This window comes from Pipistrellus hanaki, assembly GCF_964339955.1.
Source record: "Pipistrellus hanaki genome assembly, chromosome: 15".
Lineage (NCBI taxonomy): Eukaryota > Metazoa > Chordata > Mammalia > Chiroptera > Vespertilionidae > Pipistrellus > Pipistrellus hanaki.
The window spans coordinates 48720282-48744579 of record NC_140517.1 but is presented as its reverse complement, the minus strand read 5'-3'; the positions used below and the strand labels follow the sequence as shown (position 1 = coordinate 48744579).

General features: G+C 43.1%; 1 protein-coding gene across 15 annotated transcripts in view; it reads left to right on the top strand.

Moving 5' to 3' along the window:
* The window catches only part of LOC311633337 (zinc finger protein 519-like), a 60116-nt gene extending 40688 nt beyond the window's left edge, over positions 1 to 19428 (top strand). For 4 of the 15 annotated variants that reach the window (XM_084905900.1, XM_084905884.1, XM_084905883.1 and 1 more), the window contains exons 3-5: positions 10075 to 10201; positions 11330 to 11403; positions 13452 to 17673. In XM_084905900.1, the coding sequence (XP_084762026.1) occupies positions 10075 to 10201; positions 11330 to 11403; positions 13452 to 15815 (2565 nt within the window). In that variant the 3' untranslated portion in view covers positions 15816 to 17673. Of the gene's footprint in view, positions 1 to 3331; positions 3494 to 4204; positions 4311 to 10074; positions 10202 to 11329; positions 11404 to 12979; positions 13204 to 13451; positions 17674 to 18223 lie in introns of those variants that run through there. The other 11 variants (XM_084905895.1, XM_084905901.1, XM_084905881.1 and 8 more) reach the window with 6 other exon arrangements.
* The last annotated feature ends 4870 nt before the right edge of the window (positions 19429 to 24298 follow it).

The window sequence follows — 24298 nt, the reverse complement described above, 5'->3', positions numbered from 1 at the left end:
TTAAAGAAATGTCCTTAGATGCATTTCCCCCCATAGTGTTGGACAGCTGCTCTGGCTGGGGCATCATTGGTCACTGAGGTGGCCCGGGTGATGGAAGGTGGGGACAGGGTTAGCAGGGAGGTTGCAGGAGCCTTTGTGAGAGTGGGAGCAGACTTTGTTCAGGGAGGTAAGGGGGTGCTCTGTTTGGTTTGGGGGTCAGGACAGCAGCTCACGTTCTCATTTCTGTGGGAGTTTGTGGAGGTCTTTGGGAGGAGAGACACATGAAGACACAGAAAAACTCACAGTGTGGTCTCCATGTGGGAGCTCATTGTTGGTGACTCTCCTGTGACCAAGGACAGGAGGGGTGGTGGCCTTTTACTTATTTTGAGCTCCTTCCGCCTGTGCCTGTGAGGTGAGCTGATTAACAGGCTGTGCTGACCTCTCTAAATGCACGTTCTGTGACTCCTGAACATCCTGCCCCTGAGAAAAAATCCCAGATCCCGATCAGGACCGAATGGCTGCTTCTCAGTAAAAGATGTGTTGGGTCACAGGCTGTTTGCTTTTCCTCTAACACCTGGTGATTTATTTCCCTGCTTCTGATGTTCTTGCCTTTGCGGGTTGTTTTTCTTTCCTTTTTTCATTACTTGTTTCATCATAGTCAGTGTCAACACTTTTTATATTTCTCTCTCTTTTTTCATAATTTTTTCTTCTTTTTTTTCTCCCTCTTTTTAAAAATTTTTTTTTTTATTGATTTCAGTGGAAAGGCGAAGGAGACAGAGTCAGAAACAGCAGTCAGCAGAGAGAATCATTGATCAGCTGCCTCCTGCACACCCCCACTGGGGATCCAGTGTGAAACTGCACTGTGCCCTGACCAGGAATGCAACACCACCCTCCTGGTTCATAGGTCAGCCCTCTACCTCTCATTGGTTACTGAGGTATACAGGTGATTATGGCCGAGCTATAATTCTCTCCTTTGTCCCGGGGCCTTCTCTGTATTCATTTCATGCAAACTCTCCAGGTCAGGATGCATTACCACCTTTAATTAATGACTTTCAACTACTCAAAACATCCCTTTTGTGACAGATCAAACTTGGGAGTCAGCCATGTCTGACATCCTTACTGGGGTGGGTTAGAGGCTCTGGTATCAGTGAAGGAGGCAAATGTAGGTGTGAGGTTACTGTGGCTGCAGCATCAGCTCTAGATCACGGGTAAGAAGATGCATATATGCTCTAGCTTAGTGGTCGGCAAACTGCGGCTCGCGAGCACGCGAGCTATGGTTTTCCTCTCTGTTGACTAATGAGTTTGCTGACCACTGCCCTAGCTGATCTGGATAGAGCCTTGGACTTCAGACAGGAAGGACCCTGGTTTGATTCTGGTCAAGAGCACATGGTCCAATTGCAATCTCAATTCCCAGTAGGGGGCTTGCAGGAGGCAGCCGATCAATGATCCTCTCATCATTGATGTTTCTATCTCTTCCTCTCCCTTCCTCTTTGAAATAGATAAAAAATATATATATTTAAAAAATATATATTTTATTGATTTTTTGCAGAGAGGAAGGGAGAGGGATAGAGAGCTAGAAACATCAATGAGAGAAAAAATTCCATCAGCTGCCTCCTGCACACCCTCCACTGAGGGTGTGCCAGAAACCAATTTACATGCCCTTGACCGGATTCAAACCTGGGTGGGACCTTTCAGTCCGCAGACCGAAGCTCTATCTACTGAGCCATACTGGTTTCAGCAAAAAAATATATTTAAGCCGAGACCGGTTTGGCTCAATGGATAGAGCATTGGCTTGGGGACTGAGGGGGACCTGGGTTCGATTCCGGTCATGGGCATGTACCTTGGTTGCGGGCATATCCCCAGTGGGGGGTGTGCAAGAGGCAACTGATCGATGACTCTCTCTCATCGATGTTTCTGGCTCTCTATCTCTCTCCCTTCCTCTCTGTACAAAATCAATAAAATATATTTAAAAAAAAAATATATATATATATATATTTAAAAGAAAAAGATAATACACATCTTACTGCTTAGAATAGCTCAGAAAGTTCTGAAAAGAAAAGGGTGAATAGAAGAGACTTGCTTACTAGGTTAGTACAGAAAACTTTGTATTGAAATGTACCAGTAGCTTATAGAACATGAGAGGTACACGTGGATTGACACTTGCAAAAATTAATGTTTATTTGTGGTCATTTTCACATAGTTATTTCTTTATTGATGTATTTTGCCAGGAATGTCAGCAGTGGTGACATGTCCTTTGCTGTGCCTCAGTCACCTGATGCCCATTGTTCCAGTCCACGTGATGTTCATGTGGAGGAGGTGCTCCCTCACTGTAGGGTTCATAGTCTCCCTTTCTCTTTAGGAAAGGTTTAGCAGGGCTTTGTTGAGAGATGTGCAAAGGCCATCACATGGCACATGAAACGCCCCATTTCCTAGTTTCTATTTGCTTTGGAAAATAGATGCCTTGCTTTGCTTTCCTTCAGGTCATTGGCTTTTGACATAGGCATTTAACCAATCAGGCCTTGTTTCTGTAAATATTCATTACATTCCATGCTCGTGTCAGGGACATACTGAACAAGATCACTTTTTGAATATTTTGGGGTGTTTACAAGAATCACATAAATATATTTTCAATTCAGTTAAATGTCTATGATTGTAGCTCTCCACTAATATACAGAAATTTTCCAATAAATGAGTGTCTAAGAAAAAATAGGTCTAATTTGTTTTCCATCATTATGTGAATTCCTCTCCTTATCGTGTTAGTAATACTCAGGATATCGTTCACAAATAAATTTATGAAATTTATACAATCACAAAATAATCTTGATTTTATTGATAAGACAATTCTGTTTTCTATCTCTTTTATAGTGTACACTAGAGTCCCGGTGCACGAAATTCTTGCACTGGGGGGAAGGGGTGTTTCTCAGCCTGGCCTGTGCCCTCTCAGTCTGGGAGCCCTATGATTGATCACCTCAAAGAGGTAGGCCCTGTCCACCTGGCCAGGGCTCCATGATGGTCCCCCTGCTACCCCCCCTCCCCCCCCAAAAAGCCCCACCCACCACAACAAACCAGTAGGTGGTCTGGGCCTCCCTCTATAGGGCGATCATGGGGCAATAGCTGGGCCCCCAACCAGTCACATCTCACCTATCTTGGCTGGCCTGCTGCCCGTGCATGTCTTAGTGTGGTCATCTGGATGTTCGTTCTGCTGTTTGGTTCTTGGGTTGATTTGCATATTATGCTTTTATTATTGTAGATAGTTCTCATAGGTGTGTCTGGCTCTACCTACCATGTTAACATTATTTGAGGTATTTTTTTTTTTCTTACTTGCTTAACCTGTCTTTATTATTCTTTTTAGTTACAGAAATTGCTCTGAATATTCATGAGAGTCAGCCATCTGTGGGTAACAGGACAGACTGTAACAGGGACAGCAGAGGGGACACAGAAGTGGGAGGAGGAAACCCAGGTGTGTACGTAGATGGGAGCAATCAGAAAGACCAGGGAGAAAGAACAACTGAAGGTGAAATAAGGTTTCAGGAGTTTAAAGATCCAGGTGTAGGGACAGAAATAAAGAAAAAGGGAAAAAGAGCAGGGGAGAGGGAGGCAGAACATAGGAAAAGTCCGGCCAGCATGGTTCAGTGGTTGAAGGTGGACCTATGAACCAGGAGGTAACAGTTCGATTCCTGGTCTGGTTTTTCGGCTTAGTCCACACTGGGGGGCCTGCAGGAAGCAGCCAATCAAGGAGTCTCTCTCATCATTGATGTTTCTATCTCTCCCTCTCCTTTCCCCTCTGAAATTGATAAAATATATATTAAAACATAAACAGCCGAAACCGGTTTGGCTCAGCGGATAGAGCGTCAGCCTGCGGACTGAAGGGTCCCAGATTTGATTCCGGTCAAGGGCATATACCTTGGTTGTGGGCACATCCCCAGTAGGGGGTGTGCAAGAGGCAGCTGATCGATGATTCTCTCTCATCGATGTTTCTAACTCTCTATCCCTCTCTCTTCCTCTCTGTAAAAAATCAATAAAATATATATATATTTTTAAAAATACAGGAAAAGACAACATTGGAGGGAAAAGGAACAGGAAATAAGAACAGATCCATAGACAGAAATACATAGTAGTTAGTGGGAGGATGAGAACCCTGATCTGGGTGAGTGGTGAGCTGATGGGGTGTGGATGGTTAAGTTGTGATTTATCGGCTTGTGGTTTCATATGTTGAATTTAACAGGCTGTGCGGACGTCTTCGAAGGCACATTCTGTGACTCCTCAACACAGTGTCACCTGAGGAAACAACCCAGACCCCATCAGGACCAGGACCAATGGCTGCTTTTCAGGTAAGAGATGTGTCCCGGGTAAGAGTCTGTTTGCTTTTCCTTGAACCTGTTGATATATTTCTCTTTTCTCTTTCCTGCCCTGTGCCTGTTTCCCTTTCTACTACTCTGTTACAGTCTGTCCTGCTCCCCACAGCTGGCTGACTCCGTGCTGCTTCTCCCTCTGCTCCGTCATCCCTACACCCCCCTTTCTGTCCCTACACTCAATCCCTCAGTTCTTCTCCTTGAACCAGTCTCTCTCTCTCGAGTGCATCCCCCCTTTGTTGCCCCCACTTCTGTTCACCAGGACCCTCTCCCTCTCAGTCCCCTTCAGCTTTCTCCTCCATATTTCTCTACTTCTGATGTTCTTGCCTTTCCAGGTTGTTTTCCTTTCCTTATTTCTTTCCTTTTTTCTTATGATAGTCGGTGTCAACAGTTTCTATATTTCCCTCTCTCTTTTTAAAAATATATATTTCATTGTTTTTAGAGAGGAAGGGAGAGGAAGAGAGAGAAACATCAATGATGAGAATCATTGATTGGCTGCCTCCTCCACGCCCCCAACTGGGGATCGAACCTGCAACCCAGGCATGTGCCCCTGACCAGAATCAACCCGGACCCCTCAGTCCGCAGGCTGACGCTCTATCCACTGAGCCAAACCAACTAGGGCCCTGTTTCTTTTTTACTATATGTTTTTATAGATTTCAAAATGGAAGCCCTGACAGGTTTGGCTCAGTGGATAGAGCATTGGTCTGAGGACTCAAGGATCCCTGGGGTTCGATTCCAGTCAAGGGCATGTGCCTTGGTTGCAGGCACTTTCCCATTAGGGGGTATGCAAGAGGCAGCTGATCAATGTTTCTCTATCATTAATGTTTCTAAGTCTCTATCCCTCTCCCTTCTTCTCTGTAAAAAATCAATAAAATAAAATATATTTTTAAAAAATAAAATGGGAAGGAGAGGCAGAGAGGGGTAGAAACATCAATGAGCAGAGTGAATCATTGATCAGCTGCCTCCTGCACAACCCCCACTGGGGATTGAATGTGAAACCTGGAGTGTGCCCTGACCAGGAATGGAAATTTGCCCTCCTGATTCATAGATCTACGGTCTACCTCTGAGCCCCTCTGGCTCGTCTATACTTCTCTCCTTTGTCCCAGAGCTTTCTCTGCAATCATTAAAAAAAAAAAAAAAAAGAAAGAAAACAAAAAATATGTATATATTTTACTGATTTCAGAGAGAAAGGAGGAGAGAGAGAGATAGAAACATCAATGATGAGAGAGAATCATTGATCAGCTGCTTCGTGAATGCCCCCACTGGAGATTGAGCCTGCAACCCAGACATATGCCCTTGACCGGAATCGAAACTGAGACCTTCAGTCCGCAGGCCAGCGCTCTATCCACTGTGCAAAACTGGCTAGGGCTCTTTGCATTCATTTTATACAGCCTCTTCCTGTTCAGGAAGCATTCCCACCTTCAATTAACGTCTTTCAAACTACTCGGAACATCCCTTTTGTGACAAATCCATGTGGGAAGGCAGCCATGTCTAACAACCCTATTGGGATGGGGTCAGACGCTCTTGTGTCTTGAAAAAGGGAAATGTATGTTTTAGGTTCAAATGGCTGCAGCATCAGCTCAGGGGTAAGCAAATGCCCATTTTACTATTCAGAATAGCTCAGAAAGTTGTGAAAAATTAGTAAATAATAAATAGAAGAGAGTAGCTCACTAAATTAGTACAAAGACTTGGTAAGTAAATATTCCTTTAGCTTGTAGTACATGAGAGGTACACATGGATTGACACAAAATTTTTTTGTGATCATTTCCACCTAATTATTTGTGAGTTTTAAAAAATATATATATTTTATTGATTTTTTTACAGAGAGGAAGGGAGAGGGATATAGAGTTAGAAACATCGATGAGCTGCCTCCTGCACACCTCCTACTGAGAATGTTCCCGCAACCAAGGTACATGCCCTTGACCGGAATTGAACCCAGGACCTTTCAGTCTGCAGACCGACGCAGCAAACCGGTCAGGGAAATTTATTTATTTATTGATGTATTTTTGGCAGTAATGTCACATCAGTGGTGACTGACCTTCTGTGTGCCTCAGTCACCTGACGCCCATTGTTCAGTCGATCTGATTTTCACATAGCAAAGGTGCTCCCCTCACTGGAGAGTTAGTAGTCTCCCTTTCTCAAGGGTGTAGTAGCAATTTAATGAAAGTTGTGCCAAGACCATCACTTCACATCTAGAAAAGTCTCTCTTCTTAGTTGGCGTTTGCTTTGAAAAATGAAGAATTTTTATTTCCTACTGATCATTGGCTTTTTTATGGGAGCTGTAAACAATCAGGCCTTTGACTCTTTATATTTTCATTATATTCTATACTCCCATCATGGACATCCCCTACATGATCACTTTTTGTATTCTCTAGGAAGTTTCCAAGAATAACATGTTTATTTTCATTCTTAAGTTTCTGTGAAGTAGCTCTCCACTAATGATAGATAAAAATTCCTGTAGTAGCCAGCCAATCACGTGTCTCTGTCTCTCTTTCACATTTCTCCCCCCACCCCTTCTCTCTCTCTTTCCCTTTTGTGCCTCTGCCTTCCTGCCTCCCACTCTGCAAAACTCAATGGAAAAAATCTCCCCACTTGAGAATTTACAACCACAAATAGAAACAATAGGTTTAACTTGTTTTGTATGCTTATGTTTCTCTTCTTATTGTATATAATAAAGAGGTAATATGCAAATTGATCATCACTCCAACAGACAAGATGGCCAGCAGAGGAAGGCAGTTGTGGGCAATCAGGTCATCAGGGGAGTGTAGTTGGGAGGGACCACACCTGCAAGGGAGGGCAGTTGGGGGCAATCAGGCCTGCAGGAGAGGGCAGTTAAGGGTCACCCAGCCTGAAGGGGAGGGCAGTTGGGGGCAACCAGGCCAGGAGGGAGGGCAGTTAGAGAGACCAGGCTGGCAAGAGAGGGAAGTTAGGGGTGACTGGCAAAGGAGGGCAGTTAGGGGTGACCAGGATGGTAGGGGAGGGTGGGTAGGGGCAATTTGGCTGGCAGGGGAGCAGTTAGGCATTGTTTAGGCTGGCAGGGGAGTGGTTAGGTGGTGATCTAGATGGCAGGCAGGCATCAAGCAGTTGGGAACCAGCAATCCAGGATTATCAGAGGTATGTCTGACTGCTCATTTAGGCTCAATCCCACCAGATACCTTTGAGGGGTCCCAGATTGCAGAGGGTGCAGGCCGGGCTGAGGGGCACACCCCGCCTTCCCACCCCGTGCACAAGTTTCATGCACCAGGCCTCTAGTTTGTTTATGAAACACAAGGGGTATCATATACAAATAGATTCATGAGATTCACAGAATCACTAAACTACCTTGATTTCATAGTTGTAAAATGTGTGTCTCCGTTCTTAAACTGTTAACATTATTTCAGCTATTTTTTTTTTTTTTAATCTCAAATACGTTTTTATCTATTTCAGAGATAAAGGGAGAGGTAGAGAGCAATAGAAATATCATTGATGATAGAGAATTATTGATCGGCTGCCTCTTGCACACCCCACACTGGGGATTGAGCCCACAACCTGGTCGTGTACCCTGACCGGGAATCGAACCAGTGACCTCTTGGTGCATGGATCAGAGCTCAACCACTGAGCAACGCCAGCTGGCCCAGGCATAATAATGTTTTTCTAAGATTGCTCATAGTAAATTTCCAACTAGGATTGCAGTTCCTATGTGTCCTATTCCATGAGACCTGAATTCCATTAACAAACCCCTTTAATTCAAAGTTCTGCATGAATTTTTTCTTCTGTTTTCTTTTTCTGTGTATTCAAAAGTATGGCACATGATGCGGAAACATTGGCATCATAAGTGATAGCTGAGCTTGTGACACACGTGGGAACACAGGCCCCACTCAGAACAAGAATCAGAATCTGTGGCTTTACAGAAGTTCATTTTGTTGGAACTGCTTCACACTTGAGAAGAAGTCCATGTACTTCCAAGCCAGCATGACATTTCCAGCAGAGAAATAGACACCACTGACCCTTATTTAAAAAAAATATATTTTATTGATTTTTTACAGAGAGGAAGGGAGAGGGATAGAGAGCTAGAAACATCAATGAGAGAGAAACATCAACCAGCCACCTCCTGCACACCCCCCACAGGGGAAGTGCTCAAAACCAAGGCACATGCCCTGGGACCCTTCAGTCCACAGGCCATTGCTCTATCCACTGAGCCAAACGAGTTTCAGCAACACCACTGACCCTTAACAATGGAAACACAGCCCTCAGAAATCCATATGCCTGTTTCCATGCCTTTATTTTTCACTTATTTATTTATTTTTTAAATATTTTTTTTATTGACTTTCTACAAAGAGGAAGAGAGAGGGATAGAGAGTTAAAAACATCGAGGAGAGAGAAACATAGATCAGCTGCTTCTTGCACACCCCCCACTGGGGATGTGCCCACAACCAAGGTACATGCCTTTGACCTGAATCGGACCTGCCACCTCAGTCTGCAGACCGACGCTCTATCCACTGAGCCAAACCGGTTTCGGCTATTTTTAACTTATTTTTTTTTAATATATTTTTATTGATTTTAGAGAATAATGGAGAGAGACAGAGAGAGAGAGAGAAAAACAATGATGAAAGAGAATCATTGATCGGCTGCTTCCAGCACATCCCAAAATGGGGATGGAGCCCTCAACCCAGGCATGTGCCCTTGTGTTAAATTGAACCTGCATAGTTCGATACTATATCCACTGAGCTAAACTGGCTAGGGCTATGCCTTCATTTTAAAGTTAGTTTTCCTGAAAAGTAAAATCTGTACTATGGACTTGTGGACATGTGTCATCCTCATGTATCAGTGTTTGAAATCACATCAGAGAATGTTCCTGGGGCAAAGTGATCTTATTGGGTGATTCAGGATACCCCCCTAGGTCCAAACCCCTTCTTCGGACACTGTTTTCTTTAAAAAAAAAAAAAAAAAAATATATATATATATATATATATATATATATATATATATATATATTTTTTTTTTTTTTTTTTTGAATATATTTTATTGATTTTTTTTTTACAGAGAGGAAGGGAGAAAGATAGAGAGCTAGAAACGTCAATGAGAGCCGAAACCGGTTTGGCTCAATGGATAGAGCGTCAGCTTGGGGACTGAAGGGACCCGGGTTCGGTTCCGGTCAAGGGCATGTACCTTGGTCGTGGGCATATCCCCAGTGGGGGCTGTGCAAGAGGCAGCTGATCGATGACTCTCTCTCATCGATGTTTCTAGCTCTCTATCTCTCTCCCTTTCTCTCTGTACAAAATCAATAAAATATATTTAAAAAAAGAAAAAAAAAGGAAGAAACATCAATGAGAGAGAAACATCGACCAGCTGCCTCTTGCACACCCCCTACCAGGGATGTGCCCACAACCAATGTACATGCCCTTGACCGGAATCGAACCTGGGACCTTTCAGTCCGCAGACCAACGCTCTACCACTGAGCCAAACCAGCTTTGGCTTAAAAATATATTTTATTGATTTTTTAACAAAGAGGAAGAGAGAGGGATAGAGAGTTAGAAACATCGATGAGAGAGAATCATCGATCACTTGCCTCTTGCACAACCCCTATTGAGGATGTGCCTGCAACCAAGGTACATGCCCTTGACCAAAATCGAACCCAGGACCCTTCAGTCCTCAGGCTGATGCTCTATGCACTGAGCCAAACCGGTTTCGGCTGACACTGTTTTCTTGTTGGGTGACGTTATGAACTCTTCTGGTGACCTCTGGTAACTGTCTTTTCTTTCAGGGACCGTTGTCCTTCGGGGATGTGGCCATAGACTTCTCTCAGGAGGAGTGGGAGTGCCTGGACCCAGCTCAGCGGAAGTTGTACCTGGATGTGATGTTGGAGAACTGCAGCAACCTGGCCTCCCTGGGTGAGGGTGACTTCCTTCCCGAGTTAATACTCCACCCACAGGGTTTGTTTCCTTTATTGTTTTAACATCTTTCAGGGCCTTCTGCTTTCTGTGTTAGATTCCTGCTCTTTTGGAACAGGAACTGGCCCCTAGCTCTTTTGGTTCAGTGGAGAGTACACCAGTCTGCAAACTGTAAGGTCCAGGTTTGATTCTGGTCAAAGGCCAATGCCAGGGTTGCTGGCGTACTCCCCAGTCGGGGGCGTGGATGAGATATCCCATCAATGATTTTCATCATTGATGTTTCTTTCCCTCTCCCTGCCTCTCTGAAAGCAATAAAAAAAAATGTATTTTTTTATTTTTATTTTTAAAAGGAACAGCAGGAACCGGTTTGGCTCAGTGGATAGAGCATTGGCCTGCGGACTGAAGGGTCCCAGGTTCGATTCTGGTCAAGGGCATGTGCCTTGGTTGCGGGCACATCCCTGGTGGGGGGTGTGCAGGAGGCAGCTGATTGATGTTTCTCTCTCATCGATGTTTCTGACTCTCTATCCCTCTCTCTTCCTCTGTGTAAAAAATCAATAAAATAAATTATTTTTTTTAAAAAAGGAAAAAATTGGGGTCCTTGGAATTGAGAAGAAAGGCTTTGTGATGTATGTAAATTAGGAAGTCAGTGTTCAGTGTTTACATGTTGTCTACACTGATTAATGTTCTATCAGAAAATAATATTTTAGAAAATCATTTTCTAGAATATATATATATATTTTTTTTACCCATTTACCAATTTCTTTATTGCCATTCTGTTCTCAGTTGTGTCATGCACAATAGACATTTGTTCAAGAGGCTTCAAAAGAGGAAGATCATTGAACATGCACTTTCCTCATCTCTCTCTCCAGCAAAAACAAACAAACTGGGAATTGGGAGTGTTTTTATACTATTGCCATGTGTGCCAGGGGGTTTGAGCAGGTATCATTGGCAAATGTAAGCAACTCTTTGTCCCTCTTTGATTTGCATTTTCCTCATTGTACCTATCTGAACTTTGGTTGAATCCTTCACTAGTTATTGGAGTACTCAAAACTGTCACTCGGCCTATCGTTGTTGGTAACTTCAAAGTGCCAAACTGATTGTCAAAACTGAAAATTTTTTTTCTTTCAGCTATGTCATCTGAAGATGACCAGGCCCTTATGCCAAAGTCTGGAATACAAGATTTATTCTCTGAAAAAAAACTGGTAAGATATAAAGGTTGTCACTTTCATAATGTACAATTAATGAAAGTCTTGGAATTTCAGAAGAGTGTGATGAGAAGAAAGGATGTTAATATAAACAGAACTAATCTGGAACAGTTATTTATTTTTAAAAATATTTTTTTATCGATTTTTCACAGAGAGGAAGAGAGAGGGATAGAGAGTTAGAAACATTGACGAGAGAGAATCATCGATCAGCTGCCTCTTGCACACCCCCAACCAGGGATGTGCTTGCAACCAAGGTACATGCCCTTGACCGGAATCGAACCCAGGACCTTTCAATCCGCAGGCTGATGCTCTATTCACTAAGCTAAACTGGTCTCGGCTAATCTAGAACAGTTATCAGAAAAAAATAGTTTTAACCTAAAGAGGTTAAGTGTAGTATGAATTTAGAAAACCTTCGATATTGAAGTTAGTTACATTGGCAGATAAGTGTGTTTCTGCATGTGAAGGTTGAAAACAACTTTTTACTTTTATGCATTCTTGTAAAGGAAATCTGGAAAAACTAGGAGTTCGCATAGTCTATAGTGTAAATAGTCTTTTGAATTGTTTAAAATGTAGGGTGGGCCAAAACCGGATTGGCTCAGTGGATAGAGCATCAGCCTTTGGACTGAAAGGTCCCAGGTTCGATTCCGGTCCAGAGCATGTACCTTGGTTCCAGGCACATCCCTAGTGGAGGATGTGCAGGGGTCCACTGATCGATGTTTCTCTCTCATCAATGTTTCTAACTCTCTATCCCTCTCTGTAAAAAATCAATAAAATGTTTTTTAAAATAAATAAAATGAAAAAAATAAATCGTAGGGTAGGATTCTGTTTTCATGCAATCATTTCTAAAAATGTAGAGATTTATAATGTACCTATAAAATTTAAATGTATTCAATTTGGAAATCTTATTAATATTATTACTTTTAAATAGATTTTTATTACATTCATAGTAGTGAGAGAGAAACATTAGTATGAGAGAATCATTGATTGGCTTCCTCCTGCATGTCTCCCTCTCTCACCCCCCCCCCCCCCCCCCGAGAATTAAATGTATAACCTGAGCATGTGCCCTGGACTGGATTTGAATCTAGGACCCTTCAGTCCTCAGGGAAATGCTCTATCCCTTGAGCCAATACAGTTAGTGCTTTTATTTTTTATTTTAAAAATATTTTTATTGATTTTAGATAGGAAGGTAGAGAAAAAGAGAGAGGCAAACATCAATGATGAGAGACTACCCTAACCAGTTTGGCTCAGTGGATAGAATGTCGGCCTACAGACTCAAGGGTCCCAAGTTCAATTCTGGTCAAGGGTATCTACTTTGGTTGCGGGCACACCACAGTACGGGGTGGGCAGGAGGCAGCTGATGAAGGTTTCTCACTCATTGTTATTTCTGTCTTTCTGTCCCTCTCCCTTCCTCTCTGTAAAAAATAAATAAAAAATATTTTAAAAAAAGAAAAAAGATGAGAGACAATCATTCCTTGGTTGCCTCCTGGTTTCCTCACACTGGGGACCGATTTCGAACCTGGGGCTTGTGCCTGACTCAGAATGGAACCATGACCATCTTGTTCATACCTTAAAGCTCAACCATGCCGAAACGGGTTTGGCTCAGTGGATAAAGCGTCAGCCTGCGGACTGAAGGGTCCTAGGTTCGATTCTGGTCAAGGGCATGTACCTTGGTTGTGGGCATATCCCCAGTGGGGGGTATGTGGGAGGCAGCTGATCGATGTGTCTTTCTCATCAATGTTTCTGGCTTTCTATACCTCTCTCTTCCTTTCTGTAAAAAATCAATAAAATATATTTTTAAAAAAAAATCACAACCAATGAGTCATTCTTGCTGGACCATTTGGCAATCTTTTAAACAAGGATTTATTCTTCCTCTGAAAATTAATTTTTTTATTTTTTTGTGTATAATTTTAATAAATTGGAAAGCTTTCTTTACACAACTCTCTTGGTTTGATGAGTATCATAAAATGGTTCTTATGGAACAATTGTACATGTTTAATGAAATTATAACTATCACTAAAGGCCTTTCTGTCTCCCATTATCACCAGAGTACATGTAATGGAGAGAGAACTGATCAGTGGTATCAACATTGGAAAAACTTTAAGCAAGACTCATATCTTAATCATCAGTGGAGAAGCGAGCTTGCAGAGGACCATTATAAAAGTGGAAAAGTCATTGACCAAGTGTGCAGTCACAGTTCACGCCAGGTCATTCTCATTGTGGAGAAGACACACCAAGGAAGTCAATGTGTCCAGTCTTTTCAGCAGTCTTTAAATTATACTGAACAAGAGAGTATTCTTACTGGGGAAGAGACTTACAAATGGAATCCTTGTGGTAGAATCTCCAGTGAAATATTCAGTCTAAATAAAATGGAAAAAATCCATAATGGAGGAGGAAAACCTTATAAAGATTCTGGTAGAACATCTAATTGGCCTTCAGGTTGTACTCTAAACCAGAGAATTCAGACTGGAGAGAAGCCTTACAAATGTAAAACATGCGGCAAAGCATTTAAATGTCATTCATCTCTTATTGTACATAAGGGAAGAATTCATTCTATTGCAAAATTTTGCAAACTCGAAGAAAATGGAACAGGCTTTAGTCAATCCTCAAGATATACTCAACATCATAGAAATCATACGGGAGAAAAGTCCTATAAATGTTCAGAATGTGAGAAGACGTTTACCCGGCGCTCAACCCTTAGTATTCATTTGAGAATTCACACTGGAGAGAAACCTTATGACTGTAGAGATTGTGGCAAAGCCTGGGGAAGCTTCTCGGACCTTACTAAGCACCAGAGAGTTCATACTGGAGAGAAGCCTTATAAATGTAGAGAATGTGACAAAGCCTTTAGATGGTCATCAGATCTTACTAAGCATCAGAGAGTTCATAGCGGAGAACAGCCTTATAAATGTAGAGAATGTGGCAAAGCCTTTACATTGTCCTTATACCTTAGTAGGCACCAGAGAGTTCATACTGGAGAGAAGCCTTATAAATGTAGAGTATGTGGCAAAGCCTTTACACTGTCTTTATACCTTACTAGGCATCAGAGACTTCACACTGGAGAGAAGCCTCACATATGTGGAGAATGTGGAAAAGCCTTCAGATGGTTCTCACACCTCACTGCGCATCAGAGAGTTCACACTGGAGTTCAGCCTTATAAATGTAGAGAATGTGGCAAAGCCTTTAAATGGTCCTCAGACCTCACTGCTCATCAGAGAGTTCATACTGGAGAAAAGCCCTTTAAATGTAGAGAATGTGGCAAAGTCTTTAGCCGGCCGTCGAGCCTCAGTATTCATCTGAGACTTCATTCCGGAGAGAAGCTTTATAAATGTAATGAATGTGGCAAAGCCTTTACACAGTCCTCACACCTTACTTATCATCAGAGAATTCACACTGGAGAGGCGTCTTATAAATGTAGAGAGTGTGGCAAAATCTTCAGCGGAGCATCGGACCTTACTTATCAGAGACTTCACGGTGGAGAGAACCCTTATATATGCGAAGAATGTGGCAAAACCAGTGTAGCACCATACCTTCCTTATCAGAGAGTTCACACTGGAGAAAAGCCGTATAAATGTACTGAATGTGGCAAAGCCTTCAGCCAGTCCTCACACTTTACTTGTCATCAAAGAGTTCACACGGGAGAGAAGCCTTATAAATGCAGAGAATGTGGCAAAGCCTTTGGCAGCTCCTCGGGGCTTACTAGGCATCAGAGAGTGCACACTGGAGAGAAACCTTACAAATGTGGAGATTGTGGCAAAGCCTTTAGATGGTCTGCAGATCTTATTCCACATCAGAGAGTGCATACTGGAGAAAAACCTTATGAATGCAGAGAATGTGGCAAAGCCTTTAGAAGGTCCTCAGATCTTACTAATCATCACAGAGTCCACACTGGAGAGAAGCCTTATCAGTGTAGAGAATGTGGCAAAGTCTTTACACTGTCCTTATACCTGACTAGGCATGAAAGAGTTCATACCCAAGAGAAGCCTTACATATGTGGAGAATGTGGCAAAACCTTTACCCTGTACTCATATCTAACTAGGCATCAGAGACTTCATACTGGAGAGAAGCCTCATAAATGTGGAGAATGTGGCAAAGCCTTTAGATGGTCTTCACACCTTACTACGCATCAAAGAGTTCATGCTGGAGAAAAATCTTATAAATGTAGAGAATGTGGCGAGGTCTTTTGCCAGCCCTCCACCCTTAGCATTCATCAGAGGCTTCATACTGAGGAGCAGCTTTATAAATGTAATGAATGTGGCAAAACTTTTACAGAGTCCTCACACCTTACTTGTCATCAGAGAATTCACACTGGAGAGGAGTCTTATAAATGTGGAGAATGGCAAAATCTTCAGTGGGACATCAGTCCTTACTTACCAGAGACTTCGCAGTGGAGGGGACCCTTATATATGTAGAGAATGTGGCAAAACCTTCAGTGTAGCATCGGACCTCACTTATCAGAGTTCACGTTGGAGAGAAGGCTTATAAATGTAGATAATGTGGCAAAGCCTTTATGCTTTCTTCACACTTGTCATCAATGAGTTTACACAGGAGAGAAGCTTTATAAATGTAGACAATGTGGCCAAGCCTTTGGCAGCTCCTAAGGTTTTATTAGACATCAGAGAGCACACTGTAGAGAAGCCTTATAAATGTAGACAATACGGCAAAGGCTTTACACAGTCCGCAATTCTTCACATCAGAGAATTCACACCAGAGAGAATATATTAAGGTAGAGAATGTGGCAAGGTCTTTAACCACTCATCCTTTACTACTCTTCAGAGACTTCACACCAGAGAGAAGCCTTATGTATATAGATAATGTGGCAAATCCATTGGCAGTTCTTCAAACTTTACTACACAGCAGAGTTCATACTTGAGAGAAGACTTAGAGATGTGTGGAGTTTCCTATGTCCTGGACCAGCAGTGAGAACGTATTGAACATCACAAAATTCATTCTGGAAAGAAGCCTTATGAATGGGGGAGGGGAAAAAAAAAAAAGCGTTGGAAAGTCATTCAGGTGTTATTGTACTTGAGAGGCTTTCTAACAGAGGGAGACCTTACAAATGTAGAAAATAGGCTGGAGCCTTTACCTGCAGCTCAAAATTTACTAAACATCAGAGATTTTATACTGGAGGGAACCTTACTCCGTAGAAAATGTGAGAATGCACTGGCTGGCATGTCTCAGTGGTTTAGTTTTGACCTGTGAACCACAAGGTTAGGGTGCAATTCCTGGTCAAAGCACATGCTCTGATTGCAGACTCAATTTCCATTGTGCACATGCAGGAGGTAGGTGATCCATGATTCCCGTTTATCATTGATATTTCTATCACACAGTTTCCTCTCTGAAATCAATAAAAATACTGTTTGAAAAAAGAAAAAAAAATGTCAGGAAAGCTTTAGTCTGTGTTTATTCCTTCCTGTACATCAGAGAGTTTATACTGGAGAGAAACCTTGCAAATATAACGAGTGAGGTTAATCCTTTTCTTGGGACTGGAGTCTTATTCAACACCAGAGAATTCATTGTGAAAGAAAGCCTTACAAATATGAAGAATGAGACACAATTTTTAATTATCCTCTTGCTCAACACAAGAGAACTCGTACTGGAGGGAACACCTATAAATGTACTGTGTGTGACTTTCATAAGCAGTGGGGTTGCCCACACTGTGTTGCTTCTTGGTAGAGTGTCAACCATGAACCAGGAAGTCAGTGCTCATTTCCCAATCAAGGCTTATGCCCTGTTTGTGTGCTGGATACCCAGTAGGATTCAAGCAACTGCAGTTGATTGATGATTCTGTGTTACTACTGTTTCTATTTATCTCCCTCTCCCTTCTCTCTCAAATCCAATACCAGTGATGTTTTAGTACAAGGTAGATGTTTCAGACCCTGGATGCAGAATTGCCATGAACTCTGCATTGGAGAGAGGACACCTGTTTTCAAGCTGTACTCCTAGCTGAACACAGAAATTAGTTTCTTTTATTTCATATTTCTCTGTGTTGTGTGGTGTGCGTTTTTCTCATTTTTCTACCTAGCTGATACTCTTTTTCTGTAGTGCTATAACAATGGCATCTAAACATCTTCCTCTCATATCAGCCCTTCTGGCCCCTATAGCTTCAGTAGTTTAGAATTTTACGAATTCAATAACATCAGAATTTTGATTTATATTCATGGGGTAGGAAGACTAAAATTAATGTTTCATGTTGGATTCTAGATTTTGAATGTGAATATTAATTTTTGAATTACAATAAATTGGCTTCTGTGTACTTTATGACTGGAATTATTTTCCTTGTCCTGATTTTCATTGGTATCCTTAAGAATTTCTTAGCCAAGCCAAGACCAGTTTGGCTCAGTGGATAGAGCATTGGCCTGCGGACTGAGGGGTCCCGGGCTCGATTCCGGTTGGGGACATGTGCCTTGGTTGCGGGCACGTCCCCAGTGGGTGTGTGCAGGAGGCGGCTGATTGGTGACTCACTCTCATTGGTGTTTCTAGCTCTCTGTCCCTCTCTCTTCCTCTCTGTAATAAATCAATAAAATATATATTTTTAAAAAGAATTTCTTAGCCAAAACCAGTTTGGCTCAGTGGATAGATCATCAGCCTGCGGACTGAAAGATCCTGGGCTCAATTTCAGTCAAGGGCATGTACCTTGGTTGCAGACATATCCCCAGTAGGGGGTGTGCAGGAGGCAGCTGATCAATGTTTCTCTCTCATTGATGTTTCCAACTGTCTCCCTTTCTCTCTGTAAAAAAATCAATAAAATATATTTTTTAAAAATAAAAATAATAAAAAATAAATAATTTCTTAGTGTATTGTAGCTGGTTTGGCTCAGTGTAGAGAACATCAGCCTGCAGACTGAACAGTCCCAGGTTTGATTCCGGCCAAGGACACATGCCTGGATTGCGTGCAGGAGGCAGCCAATTGATGATTCTCATTATTAATGTTGTTATCTCTCCCTTTTCCTTCCTCTCTGAAATCAATAAAGAAAAAACACAGAATTTCTCAGTGTTACCTCATTAACTTCTTTCTTGGGATGGACTCAGCTTGTGTTAACAGGTTTTACTGTCAACTACTTGAATGACACTGGATATTGGCCATTCTTTCAAGAGGAATCCCAGAGACCATGGCAGATTTGCAGTTGATATTTTTTATTATATTGCATCAAAGTTATTATGTATATTGACAGCATGACTACAGTTATGTTCATTGGCATTAGTTGCCCCTGTAGCTTTTTACAAACCATCACTTCACTATAAGTTCCAGGGACAGCAGGTAAGCAGAGGTAGAAATGAAAGCTCCACATTCCTTCTCCAGTGTACTGTTGTAAATGTGTACAAGCTGGTAAATATCAGTTCTTTTACATGGGCCATCCCTTAGGATCACACAGTGATTAATGATTAAGTTGGTTAAAGAAACTAGATACTGGATACTAGTCCCTGACATTCCTACGGGCATTCATACATATTAGAATCGACTGATATTTTGTGACTAGGTCTCTATCTGGACCAGGTTCTTTATGGCTTTGTTCTGTTCAAGACAAACTTGGATCATTCATAGGAATTTGATGTCACATAGACAGTAGTTCCATTTTCTGGTACTTTGTAGTGAGGAATATTGAGATATATTGGTGCAAAATATACGTAAGGTTTGTTTTTCACATGGTCATTAGAATAGATGAAGCAGACATTGTTCCTAGGTTTAGATGGCCTTCTGTCTTCATTTTGTCCAGAATGCATTTTTTTCTGCTTTGGGGTGAAAAGCTCTAAGAGATTTCGACATTGTTTATCTCCTGGCACACATGGAGTAATTACTGATAAATAGCAAAATATATATTTTTCCAATGTGTCACAAAAATGTCTGACTTTGATTCAGGCACACCATACAGCTATTACTGTGCTGCCTGTTGTCACATTTTAATTCGACAATCTATGGCAATGTAGTCTGTGGTATTGACTGAACAGCCAGGTGTTGCTTGTTTTAAAAAAAAAAAAAAATGTTGCAGCACACCAATTTTCTTGTGTGCTGATAATCACTGTTATAATCACTGTTGATAATCACTGTCATAAACATATTTAATCCACCTTATCTAATGAGTCATTTAAGACCACTTTTTCTGTGTTTACTCCTTTTTTTTTCTGGCACATCTATCCATTGATGTCCCCTGCTATGATTGTATTAGTTTTAAAATGCCAATAACGACATACCTATCAATAATCACAATATAAATGAGTTAACTGCTTCAATCAGAAGCTACTGTGTTTTCTGATTGAAGCAGTTAACTCATTTATATTGTGATTATTGATAGCACAGTAGCTCAATGGATATGAGAACGATAGCCATACTTATGCTGTCTAAATGAGATCCATTTCAGATCAAAAGACACCAGATGAAAGTGAAAGGTTGGTAAAAATTTACTTCATCTCTACCTTTGGTTCCCAAAGAAACCATGCTGCAGAGAATTTTGCTCTAGTGCAAGCTCTAATTGTGCACTGCACATTTTATAGGCATGAGGATAACCATGCTCAGAGTTAGCTAACCCATGAGACAGTGCCGCCTTTTAGAAAAGTCCAGCATGTCAACAGTATTTCATTCCCCAGAAATTTGTTTTGGAAGGAAAAGTAGGAGAGGACATTCTATATACATGTTTATCAATGACCCATTGATGAGATTATAGGGACTACTAAATAACATTCATTTGACAATGTTCTCCCAGAATACAAAGACTTCAAAGATCACAACTTATTACCAGAATATATTTATCTGTTGAAAAATACATTAATTAGCTGAAACTGGTTTAACTCAGTGGATAGAGTGTCAGCCTGCAGACTGAAGGGTCCCAGGTTTGATACCGATCAAAGGCACATACTTTGGTTGCAGGAGGGTGTACAAGAGGACGTTGATCGATGTTTTTCATCGATGTTTCTAACTATCTCCTTTTCTCTCTGTAAAAAATCAATAAAATATATTTTTAAAAAATACATTAAAATTTCCCACAGTGTTGGAAGGTTAATGATGTTATCAGTTGCCTATCCGTGAATGGAAATCTGTATCTGTCTCTGACACTTCCCTTATCTACAAAAGAAATCAGACTTTTCAAAATTGAACAGTCCAAACATCATAAATAGCCATCCGAAGACACTGGTGTGGCCTGTCAAATGAATGTTACTGCTAATAGCAGTAATAATAATAATAGGCTTCTGTCAAGCCTACATATACATTGAGTGGCCAGATTATTATGATCTCTGAACACAAAATAATCTGGCACTCAGTGTGTGTGTGTCTCTCTGTGTGAATTTAAGAGGCCTGGTACATGAATTTGTGAATGGGTGGGGTTCAGCCAGGCTGGCCAGGAGGAAGGGACATGGGCAGTTGGCTGGCCTTCCTGCTGGTCAAACTCCTGGTCAAGGGGACAATTTGCATATTAGTCTTTTATTGTAGAAGATATACACTGACCAGATTATTATGCATTCAGAGATCATAATCTGGCTACTCAGTGTTTGTATCACAGCTACTAAATTACTGATGTTGTATTATATGCCCTTAGACTATAAGAAATATAATATTAAACACAATATATAACAATTAAAATGAAACCCGAGTCATAATAATTTGTAAATTAAAACTAATCTATTGTGCCAGGCCAATGTGGCTCAGTTATTGAGCATAGACCTAGAATCCGTGAGGTTACAATTCATTCCAGGTCAGTGCACATACCAGGATTTCAGGCTCCATTCCCAGGGAAAGGCATGCAGGAGACAGCTGACCCAGATTATTTTTCTCTTAAGTATATTTTATTGATTTTTTACATTGAGGAAGGGAGCGGGATAGAGAGTTATAAACATTGATTAGCTGCTTCCCACAAACAAGGTACATGCCCTTGACTGGAAATGAACCCAGGACTTTTCAGTCCACAGGCTGACGCTCTATCCTCTGAGCCAAACGAGTTTCGGCGAGATTCTTGGTCATCACTCATGTTGCTCTCTCTCTCTCTCCTTTCCTCTCTGAAATCAATAAACATTATTTAAAAAGATTGCTTGTTGAAGACCATCTAAATGGAGATTGTGATTGATTTAGAATATTTTATATCATCACCTAGGGCATTATAAACTAAATTTTCCAAATTAAACTTTCAGAAAAATATGGTGGCAGTTCATTAAAAGCCTGATGTGTCTTCATAGTCGCCACAGGTAGAAGTGATGAACATTGATTGATGTGGTAAAATAAAGAAGATATGAGGCATATCTGAGAACATATAAGGCAACTCGTCCCTAAGTGCATAAAATTATTGTAGATTTTCATGTTTTATAAATTTTTAGCCTCCATTCAAAAGACCAGGTGAAGCACAGTTATTATTATATCACAATGCCACGACCTTCCCAGCGAGTTCAGGCTGCGAACACCAGGGTCACACACTTTTGAAAAGAAACCCAAAAGGAAGGCTGCATCATGATCTCTCATTACCGTTTCAAAAGTGCTTCTCTCTGGGTAAACTTGAACATTTCGGCAGACATTCAGGCAGCTTTTTCGGTAAAAGGATGTTTACATGACTCCTATTGCTGTTCCCATGGAAACCTGGCGGTGGCAGGTGTTGAGAACACGGTGGGTGTAACGCTCTTTTGGGTTGTTTTCCTCGGCCAGTTCCCCTCCACGCGCCACACGGTCCTCCTCCTCCTTCCCACCCCTCCCCCAGCGCGTGGGAAGGCCGCCGCCTCCTCCGGCCCAGGGAACAGAATGTTTGCTAACGGATCCCTCAGAAGCTCAGGGCCGCCCCGTCCCTTCCACAGCCAGGTTCCTCAGGGTTCCTCCTAGTAACTGCGAGCCTGGCCCCTCCTTAGGCCACGCCCCTGCCTCCCCCCCTTCTATCCGGGCTTTTCCTCCAATCAGCGGCAGCCGCCCAGCTCCAGGCCCCGCCCCCTGGCCGTGCGCTCCGCTCACGCTCCGCCCTCAGAACGCCCCCCAGGGCAGCCCAGCGCCATTTTGTCCCTTAGGCCACGCCCCGAAGCTCATCTCAGTTCTGGGCTCGCTCTCATCCGGGCTTTTCCTCCAACCAGCGGCAGCCGGCAGCCCTCAGGCCCCGCCCCCTGGGCCGTGCGCTCCGCCCACGCTCCGCCCTCAGGACGTCCCCCAGGGCAGCCCGGCGCCATTTCGTCCCTTAGGCCACGCCCCGTAGCTCACCTCAGTTCTGGGCTCGCTCCCATCCGGGCTTTTCCTCCAATCAGCAGGAGCCGGCCATTCCCAGGCCCCGCCCCCTGGGCCTTGCGCCCCGCCCACGCCCCGCCCTCAGAACGCGCCCGCAGGGCAGCCCGGCGCCATTTTGTGTGAAGTCTGAGGAGGTGGAGGCGGCGGCGGCGGAGGAGGCAAAGGTGGAGGCCGCGCTGTGAGGCGGGAACTGCCATCTCCCTAGTGTCACCTGCGGACGCCATCCCGCCTTTGTCCAGCTCACTGGGTTTGCTGGTCCCAGCGCACCTTCAGGTCCCCTCAGCCGGAATTTTAAACGGCTCCTCCCCCGGTGTGTTAAACGGCTTTTGGTCTACTCGTGGAGACTTTTTTTTTATTTGATTTATTTTGTTGATTTTTTACAGAGAGGAAGGGAGAGGCATAGAGTTAGACACCGATCAGCTGCCTCCTGCACACCTCCCACTGGGTACGGGCCCTTGACCGGAATCGAACCTGGGACCTTTCAGTCCTCAGGCCGACGCTCTATCCGTTGAGCCACACCAGTCAGGGCTAGTGGTGCCTTTTGAGTCATTTCTGTTTCTGTTTTTTGTGGGTTTTTTTTTTTTTTTTTTTACCTTTCATGAACTCCCGTCCTGTCCCGCCATTGAAGTCCCTCCCAGAGCTGCATCTGTGCCGCCCCCTCGCGTACTGAGCTCCTGGGGGCAGTGTCCCCTCCGGCACCAGCGGATCCGAATCCCCTTCCTGATTCTGGGGTTCAGGCGGCCCCACCCCAGTCCGGACACCCCACCCCAGACACCCTCCGAGGCCCCAATCGCGGCCGGGGCGCCTCAGGCCTTATTGTAGTTGCTGATCCACCAGGGCTGGGCTGTGACCTGCAGGTGAGTGTGGGTTCCTCCCCAACACAGCGGCTGTGTGTGTGTGTGTGTGTGTGTGCTCTCATATCTATACGTTTTGCAGTGCTTTGTTTTCCAAATTTGGAATGAGACTTCGGGCCCTATGAGAAAAAGTCCTGTGTGCTGGGACAGGCCGCGAGACCGCATCTCAGGACCTGGCTGGCCTGGCGCCAGCCCTGACAGCACTGTCTGGGCATAGTTTATGGCCTCTCTGGTGTTGTGGGGTCGAACCCTGGGTTCAAAAATAAGACCTCCGGAGCCTGATTAATTAATTTAAAAAAAGCAGGCAAGGATTTATTGACTGGCCAGGACAGCCGGGAGAGCACCACACGCAGGTGGTCTCCACACGACTGCCCCGTTTCAGGGGTAGGCAGTCCCTTTTAAAGGTTTAAACCACAGGAATTTTCCTTTTGTTCCTAAAATCCTAAAGACTCAATTCTAAAGACTGGGGACAGCCGGCAGGGTTGGTGCCCAGTCACATCCCGCTGGACATTGGAATGTGGCCCTATCTTGCGATAACACAGAAGCAGAGCTCAGTGGTTAGTCTCTGAAGGTTATCTACAGTTTCTATCCCTGAAGCTACTGAGTCAGTGGGAATCAATCTCCTATGGGCCTGGTCCCAGGCGAGGGAAAACTGCCTCAGCCTCCAGGTCTTCTCCTGCAAGCTGAGGTAAGTACCCTGTGTTTTAATCAGATGCAGGGGCCAAACTAGAAGGGTTAAAATTCAAACAGCAGTTTTTACCAAAGTATGGTTGCCACTATATTTCATCTGGAATGGGAATGGTCTTAATTTTCCCTATTATTTAAGCAAGCAAGCGTTTACAGAAGCCAGAATA